The sequence below is a fragment of the Humulus lupulus genome, chromosome 2 (assembly GCF_963169125.1).
Source record: "Humulus lupulus chromosome 2, drHumLupu1.1, whole genome shotgun sequence".
Taxonomy (NCBI): domain Eukaryota; kingdom Viridiplantae; phylum Streptophyta; class Magnoliopsida; order Rosales; family Cannabaceae; genus Humulus; species Humulus lupulus.
Genome location: NC_084794.1, coordinates 254621849 through 254631128, shown reverse-complemented (window position 1 = coordinate 254631128; position 9280 = coordinate 254621849). Strand labels below are relative to the sequence as shown.

The following is a 9280-nucleotide window of genomic DNA, read 5'->3' as shown; positions in this document are numbered from 1 at the left end:
TAAAAATTATAAGAAAAATCATTACAATACAAAATTAAATTTCAATTTTTCTTATTTATATTAACATTTCTTCTATTACGTTGTTATTCCTATTTCTATTCTCAATTTTATTTTCTCCGACCAAACCTGACCTAAATTATTGCAGTTGACTCATTTATTCCGGCCCAACGTGAAACGCTTTTTAACGGGCCAATTATATAAATATATATAATAATTTTTTTTCACATATTATATATAATCATTTATGAAAAGCTGACACCCCTGGACAGCTTCATACTTATTTTGTGGCGCAACGACGATTAGACACCACATGTTACCTCGATTTGAATCAAACTCGACCTATCATATTATTATCTTTCCCTGTCGAATTTCTTTTCACATTCAATTTATTTCCACAATTATATGATAGGCAATAACAAACTTAAATCACATGTTCCACTTCTTTCAAAAAAAAAAAATCACATGTTCCACTAATTAAAAAGCAACACCTCACAATAGACAAAATCTACACCAACCCTTCTATCAAGCTTTTGTACCATTTATTACCCAGTCGCATGAGGTGAATGGCTTAATTTCTCCCAAATTCTTATACAATTTCTTTTCCTTTTTTTTCTCTCCTTTCTTTTTACTTTGCATTGCATGTTTGTTGGTATTTCCTGATTATTTATAGACAATGCAAAGGTGAGGGACTGTCATCCTTACACCCACCCAACTTAGTTGTGCGCTATGGGTTGTGGGTTGAACTTATTCATGTGTGAGCATATGCTCATGCAACACGCTTCTTCTAACCAACAATATTCAATACAATGGACTATTGTAGATAACTATAGAAACAATACACGTACTTTGTCAATTCACTAGACAGCAAAGACGAGGAAGAGTGGTACTACAAGTCCAGTCCGTTCCAGAGTCCAGACACTAATACAGACAAGACAGGTCCGTTAAAAATTAGACAAGCAAGAACACTCGCTCTCTCGCCTTTGGAATGGGATTATAAGCAAAGCTACAATCAACAAATAATTAGAACCTTCTAATGGCCCAAAAACAACAACAACAACGACAAGAACATCTACTGCTTTCTGTACAACGTATTTTGTTAGGGATCAAAATAACGGGATGGGAAATCTACAGCCTCTGGTTATGTAGGTTAGGCTTAGTAAGTGCTTTACCAAAGTAAATGCGGATCTCGGGTAATATTCGCTGAATTAGAATAGCGTGCCTGCAATATTTCCAGTATATAGAAATTTCAGAAACTAACGATAGCATTAACAACAAACTAGAAGTTTCAATATATAATTTCAACTTTTGGTTCGGCACCCCATTGACCACCACAAGCTTGGTAACTGTTTATTGCGCTAAAGAATTAACAGAGATTTAAGGCTACGTGTGGATCATGGATTTTGGTGAGGAAAAAAAAGATGGAGTAAAAAGGCAAGTAAAAATAATGAAGAATATATTTTCCTAAACTTCTATTTTTTTTTTTTTAATAAAGACTCCTAAACTTCGGTTTTCGTCTAACTTCCTGTTTTTTTTACTTTGGTTCAATAAAAAATCAAATGTAGGAGATCATGAAAGACAGAAGCTTTTAAGGCAACCAATATCATCAAAATGACTGCATACAATATAAAGAGTTTTGCCCTTAGTTATTATAAACTTTCTAACTGAATAAAAAGAAAGATCTGAAAAAACATTAAGATAGAAAGCACATACCCCGGCCTAGCACTCAATTTTTCAAATTGCTGAAGGATAAACAAAATGCAAGTGTGCCTCAAAGATGCAGCGTTGAAGGCTTCCGAAAGTTCGTACATGTTTGAAACATTTTCCAAGGATATATCCTAAAATTTAGAAGTGAAAATAAATAGATAAATAGAATTAATCAGACCATCATGCAGTGAATCGATGTAAGCAGTTAGGACAGAGAAGTCAACATTGTTAGGTTACCTGTGCAATTGTGTACTCACAAAGTCGCTTAAGCCCTTCCAAGAGATACTGATCAGCAGCTCTTAGAAGATCTTGAGCAATATCTACTGTAATCTCTATTGATCCAGTGTAAACGAATCTGTATACAATTGATCCAATAAATCACAGACGCTCTCTACAAAAGATTTTGTAGAAAATGGGAAAGCATAAATTATACTTAACCTCATCATCAACTCGAAAACCTCCCATCTAATATTTGGAATCTCTATGTCTCTCGCATCCTTTTCCTGTGATTACATGAAAATAAATTAACAATAATGATGTCATCGACCATAAACCATTCTTTCCATGGTAAGTTGTCAATTCCCCTTGCAAACAGCCACGGCTTATGGCTGGGGTAATTTTTTAAAAAGATAATTAAACATCAAAAACTTAACCACAAAACTAAGGCTCAAATTGCAACCATGCCACGGCCCAACCACTGTGCCTAGAATTCAAAGACAAAATTATCATTTAACAAGTACTCACTCGGTAACCACCATCAAACATTGCACGGAATGCATCTGAAGAGGCAAGCAGGCAAATTCTATGAGCATAGAACCGTCTACCTGCAGTAAAATTAAATTTAGGAAACTTAGAATTGTCCACAGACTAAGAAAATGATATCACAATTTTTTGCTACTTGTTTCCAAATAGTAATACAGAATTAAGTATGCCAAAGACTTGTACCTTCAACCAGAAATGTAACATCAGACAATGTAGGACTGTTCACATACTGCTCCCCTAGATAGACCTGCAATAAATTTGTGTCATCTTATGCAATAAAAGAATCAAAATGCAAAATATGCCTTAACAATCATGTAAAGGAAAGCATCATTTTAATATTTGCATGTACCCTGTGAATGAAAATCAAGAATAATATCGTTCACTTTAAGAAAACTGATAATATTCTTCAAAGGTACATGTAATCCCAAAAAGATGATGCCAGGTGCACCCCTACTCTACCATGCACTCCTAAAGTATTAAGTCAAAAGTGATGGATTTAACAAAACTAAAATTGACTTTAATGCAGATCAAACAATTCATAAAAGAAGTCTTGCCTGTGGAGTAGGTGATGGGGGAGCTGCATCTACAGGAGAAAGAGTCATGGCTTTGTTCGCCAACTTGTACAGAGCCACAGCACCATCATTTTGCTGTTTGAGGCTTGTAGAACCAAGAATTCCAATAAGTAATTCCAATCCTGCATTTCGATATTAGTACATCATAAGAGTTGCAATCTAAAGCTGTATGAATTATTATACAAGGAAATATAAGAAAATGAGATACCATTGCTGTCAATGAATATATTTCTCTGATCATCTGGAGAACAAAGGTGGGCAAGGGCCAAAGCAACTCGTCTTTGCACTGCCTTTTCCCCAACACGCATCAAGTATAAGAGATGGTTTAAAACCTGCATGGAGTTGCAAGAATATACATCTGAGTTCATAAAAGTAAATTTATGACAACGCATAACAGAAAAAAAGTGATTTGTTAGCAACTAAACGATGCTACTCACTCTTCCGTGAATCTTCTCCTCTAATCTTTTTAATGTCTTTGCCACACAATCCTTTGTCGCCTGCAGTAATAAAATTCAAAGTTTAAAAAATATAAATGTTAACTGAAAAGGTATCAAATAAAAATGGAAAATAAAGGTTAAACATAAATAGCAATGATAAAATTAAGACACACATACTTGAACAATAAACTCTCCGTCCTGGAGCTTTTGCACACCTCCCACCCTAATAAAATCGGATACATTATCCTATTGGAGAGAATGAATAAGCACATCAAAATGGCATTAAACATCAATCTTTTACTGACTGAAGGACTGCATCCATGTATACAAATAAATATGTATAATCACACACCTCATTATCAGCAAGACCATATAGAGCAAATGCAGCATTATGTTGTAGAGACCCAATTTTGGAATCAAGAAGCTTGAGTAATGGCACTAAACCCCCATTGTGAGCAATACCAGCCTGGTTGTGCGTATCCTGAAATTAAGAATTTCACATAATAAATGTAACTATGCCTCCAAGAAGCTAATACTAAAATGGCAACCACCTAAAGCAGTCCTACATAGAAATTGCTATAGTTTCTTTTTCCTTAAATATTGTGCAGTTAGGCAAGAGGAAATTTGTAGGTGCTCAGAAACGGCAATAGCAGGCCAATTACTTAGAACCAAATATAACTTTTATATGATGTATGGTTAACTTCTCTAAACCAGAAATCAGTAAATTTTTATTTTTCGTCCAAAAATATAGCAAACATGTTTAAAGGACCAAATTTGATCCCTTACTTCTCAAGATTTCAATTTTTCCCCCTTTACATATTGTGATAAAGTACTTGTATTAGATTGTATATGCCTGCTCATGTGCTCTAATATTTGTATCTACTGCATAAGGTAAAAGGAATTCATCTTCAGCAAAGCCTGACTAGTACTTTTGCACAAAAAGGATCATAAATATAATGCAAATAAGAAAAATAGAAACCTGTGCCAGCCTTCCCAATGCAAAAGCTGACATCTCCCTCAGTTGTACATCAGGCGATTGAAGCATCTCAATGAGAGGCCCGACAGCACCCCTCTGGACAATATGAACCTGCAAAAAGTCTTACTAGTTCAACACAAATATTAAGAAAGCAAAGGAGCCAAAAAGTACAAACTAAAGCATCATCATGAAGATTGAAAAGAATGATCAGCTACAATTAGTTGAGATCCAGTTACCCATTATTTAATTTCAGAATAAAAATAAAATAAAAACTATAATTGTGTCCAAAATGCAAATTCTAGTGTTTATTTGTCTTTTCTGTTGCAGTAATAAGTAGGAAGTAAATTTTGAATAGATTATAGAAAAGCAACATTTAATCCACCTTGCAATCTGAATCAGTTGCAGCAAACTGACCAAGTAACAAAGCTGCTTCTCTTTGGCTCTCCGAACAGCAAGAACTGTCAGACAATGTATAGCCTTTAGTACATGTAAAAAAAAATACAAGGGGGGGTGGGGGGCTATATTGAGTAAGTGAAAGATCACCAAAATGTACCTGAGTAACCCAATAACAGGTTGAAGAGCACCTGCTTGAAGAACTTCTTTCTTTATATTTGGAGAGGAATGTACCAAATTTCCGATCACACCAACCTGGAATCCATGAACATTAGTTGGCGGTGGTACAGTTAACATGAATGCAAAGCACCTAATAGGCATGGTAGAAAGTCTATTAACCGAAAAATACCGCTTCATAATGTATAGCAGCATCCTCAGATCGAAGCATTAAAATGAGTGTTGGAAGAGCATTGCATTCAACAATCTGCAAGTTCATGATATTATAAATTATTTCACATCCAGATCAACCTTATAAAATCAAAATTTAAAGGACTTTCTACTACCTGATTCTTATTTTCATCATTTTTGAATGCCAATGTTCGCAGTGCTCCAGCAGCTGCTCTTTGCACCTTTGTATCAGTGAAATCAAGCAACTCAACCAATGGTGGAATTCCACCTTCAATCCTGTAAATTAAATCTGGTTCTCGTAAAAATCCAAAGGTGCCAAAATTAGCATTAGTTCAAATGCTAGACAAATGAACAAACCTGACACGTGTTTTGATGCTACTATTCTCATGAGCAAGGTTGGTGATGGCATCAGCAGCTCTGCGAATAACACTATTCACAGCCCGAGAAATTGAACCATTCCTATACCTCTTTAATAGATCCACAAGATGAGACAAAGCACCCGTGTCAACAATGAGTTGTTGATGCTCTGGCTGTCACCACATAACATGAAGAAGAATGTTCAGCAATTACATGTGTATTATATGCAATCCTTGAGACAAATTCCTACCATAACGCTTCAAACTGCGTTTTACCCCAAAACCAACAAACTGAGAGCATTCAAAATAAGCATAATTGATGCATACAAAATATCTGATTATGGCCATGACATGTCATCAGTTTTGGGGGTTCATCACAAATAGAAAACAGCTTTCTTACATAAAAAAACATGAAACTAGAAACAAAAACAACAAAGCACAGTTCACTTACAATTAAGCCACTCAACATATTCAGTTGTTTGTGACAAGAATAAATTACTCATATAGAAAAAGAAATCAAGTTATAACATTGTATTCCTAATTTGGAATGAAAGCTAATAAAATTTAAAATTAAACTATGTTAATACATTGAAAAAATAAATAAAAAAAAACTACAAAAATTGGATGAAGTTAAACTCAGTAAAGCAAAGCTACCTTTACTGCAAGAAGTCCTAATGCAAAAGCACTTCCTTTCTCGACCTCATGCTCGTATGGTCTCGCACCACGATCACTCTCGAGTAACGGAGGCGCTTGAAGGTGCATTACTAGAGCCGGAACTGCTCCACCTTCAACAATCACGTTCACTACCTCCTCTGCAAACAAATATTAATCGAAATTGAATACATATGTATAATTTCGTTTATCAAAGAAAAAGTAAAATTGATAAAAAAAAAAATCAAAACATCAACAGCGAAATACGGCAAGATCGGAGGAGCGTTTTCCAGGGCTGATACTGTAAACTTACCGTTCTTAGCGAGCTCAGCGAGGACATGAGTGGCGCGCTTAGCGGCGGCGCGATCGGCTTCGTTCCAAGAGAAGGCGGAGTTAAGGATATTAACCTGCACACCGACATCGGAAAGTAAAGCTAGCCTGACGTCGCCGGACGGCACAGAGATATCTCGATCGTCTTCTTCAATTTCGTCCTCCAGTTTCCGCTTCTGACCTTTCTTCTCCGGGAGGCACTGATCTTGGCGCCTCTGCAACTCCATGAACGAGTAGAGCAACTCTGATGAGAACGGTGAAACCCAAACCACTCAGACAGGGAAAGAGAGAGAGATACAGACACAAGAAGCCTGATCCGAAACCAAAATTTCAGATTTGAATGAATTCTGGAGAGAATAGATGGGAGGGTATTTTGGGAATTTTAATAAAAAGTAACGCCTTTGTTTTTCCTTTCTTCTTTTATATCCTTTTATTTATTTTTTTCTTTTTCTTTTTCTTTTTCCTATTTCCGGTGCATTGTCGGGTTTAAACCGGCCAAATAACTTGATTAATTTCTCAGGTTTAATTTTGATTATTAGTTGATAGTGAAATTAACGTGCGCACCTACCGGAGAAAGGTGTAAAATAAATGAGCGGGTTAAGCTAATGTGCGCACGCCAACTGACAAACAGGGAAAGTGAGTATGGGAGAGGTATTGGACCCGTGGGAAAAGCTGGGGCCATTTTATTTTTTTCTTTGTTTTTTATATAAAACAAAAATTCATTACCATTTAAAAAAAATTAATAAAAATTCATTAAAAGAGTACATGACAAGCCTAATGTTCCCCATCTTATCATGTGGACGTGAAGAGTACCACTTAGTAAGGCTGAGTATCGATCGATTTGAGCAATTTTTTCAAATTATTAAATTCAGAATTCAGTTTTCGGTCCGGATTGGTGCAATCCAAAAACCGACCGACCAAACTAATTAAAGAAAAAAATCGACCGTTTTGGACCGCAGTTTGGTCGGTTTAACCGACCAAACCGAAGTTAAATTTTTTTTTTAAAAAAAATTCCATAATTTTTTAGAAAGTTTTAGTTAAAAAATAAATAAAATTTTTTGGATTGTTGGAATCCATTGTGATGCTTTTTTTAAAACATAAATACATAGAATATAGTTATATTCACAAATTTGAAAGTTTGAAAATATAATTAAAAATCCATATGCATAACATAACCTATATATATTTATAAGTTCGGTCAGTTTCGGTTCAAACCGGTCGGTCCACACGGATTTTTCAAACTAACCGAACAGTGGCGGTTAATGCCGTTAACGATTTTTTCAGTGTTCGATTTAATTGGTTTTGGTTTTTTCGATGTTCGGAAAGTCAGTGTACTCGGTTTTTTCGATTTTTCGAATTTTATGCTCAACCCTACCACTTAGTTAATGAGTAAATTAAATAAAATAAATTTTGTAAAAATAAATAAATAAAAGAGCATTTTCAAAATAATAATAATAATAAATCCTTTTCAAAAAAATAATAATAAATAAAAGAAATAAAACTAATATTATATAGAGTGGAGTCATTTGCAAAAATGAGTTTCATAAAGTTTTTATTATTTTAAAGGGAAATTTGATAAATGCATTAAATGGATCCTATAAAAAAATTATTCTAGCCTATATGAACATAGCCATTTTATGCTAGTATTCTCATTGTTTCTTAAAATGTCCCTAACATATGAAAGACCCTTTCTTTTCTAATTTTGTCTTCTCTCTCTCTCTCATGTCTCACCCTCACCAAGCTCCCCCTTCTTCTAATTCCAAGATCTCACTTAAAAATACAAGGCAGCCACTAAGATTGAATCAATCCTGTCAAGCTTTTGAGGTTGTGTTTTGGGGAAGATTAAATCCTATCAAGGCAAAACAACAATTTGGGTTCCAGATCTAGATGCAAAAAAAATTATGGGTTAGTATATCTTCTGTAAATCTAGTGATTAAATTTATTTATTTACATTGCTTTAACTATTTCGAACAGATGTGTGTCTGCATTTTGGATTTTTTTTTGTTGTTTCACGGTTGGATTAGAATTGAGTTTTTCTGGGTTCATTGTCTGCCTCGACGAGTTTCGATGAAACTCAACATGCCTCGATGGCTTTATAACAATGGAGCCTCGATGGATGTTAGGAATGGACCATCTCGATTAGCCTCGGTGGACCTCGATAGGGACCTGAAATGTCATATAGATGACCACCTCAACTCGATGGACCTCGATATGTAGACAAAATTTCCCATACTTGGCCACCTCGATTAGACTCAATGGTCCTTGATGGACCTCAATTTGATTCAATTCATGGCCACCTCGATGAGACACAATGGTCCTCGATGGACCTCGACAGGTAGACCTCGACAAAACTCGATTAAAATCGATAGAACTCGATATTTTGCAGTTTTTTTATGTTATTAAATTTTGACTTTATTTATTTTTTTTTTTTTTTGTCAATACAGATTCGACTGTTTCTATATTTGTTGCATACAATGGTGTTTGGGAACTGGAATATAAGGATTGGATTTTTCGGGATGCTGAAAATCAAGTTCTCCTTTTGGAGAACAGTGTGACGTAACAGCAACTGGTTGAAATTTTGTATGATGAGCTTGAAGTGGATAAATGTGTGTACCACTTGAAGCTTGAGGTCTCGTACCCATGCCTCTCACAACCCTTCAAACCTACCGTTATGAAAAATGATAGGCATGTTCGTTCATTCATGGGCGTAGCATCGAACTCTATTGAGAAGATGATTCCTCTGTGCGTAAC

The 9280-nt window shown here is 35.2% G+C and overlaps 1 protein-coding gene across 1 annotated transcript; it reads right to left on the bottom strand.

Moving 5' to 3' along the window:
* Positions 1–797: 797 nt before the first annotated feature.
* LOC133819224 (ARM REPEAT PROTEIN INTERACTING WITH ABF2-like) lies at positions 798–6909 on the bottom strand. Its single transcript, XM_062252415.1, has 19 exons — positions 6513–6909; positions 6203–6360; positions 5550–5722; positions 5348–5468; positions 5194–5268; positions 5005–5099; positions 4834–4909; positions 4455–4562; positions 3828–3956; positions 3653–3721; positions 3476–3535; positions 3247–3370; positions 3021–3160; positions 2650–2713; positions 2449–2528; positions 2143–2207; positions 1942–2059; positions 1711–1835; positions 798–1219 (listed from the first exon to the last, which is right to left on the bottom strand). The coding sequence occupies exons 1-19, from the start codon at positions 6754–6756 to the stop codon at positions 1126–1128; spliced, it is 2118 nt and encodes a 705-aa protein (XP_062108399.1). The 5' UTR covers positions 6757–6909; the 3' UTR covers positions 798–1125.
* Between the last annotated feature and the right edge of the window lie 2371 nt (positions 6910–9280).

Coding starts and splice junctions, on each gene's coding strand:
- LOC133819224 (XM_062252415.1), bottom strand. CDS start 6,756: ATGGAGTTGCAGAGGCGCCAAGATCAGTGCCTCCCGGAGAAGAAAGGT. Junction 3,371..3,475: donor AGGAGAAGATTCACGGAAGA/GTGAGTAGCATC, acceptor AACTCCATGCAG/GTTTTAAACCATCTCTTATA. Junction 2,060..2,142: donor GTTTTCGAGTTGATGATGAG/GTTAAGTATAAT, acceptor AATTGTATACAG/ATTCGTTTACACTGGATCAA.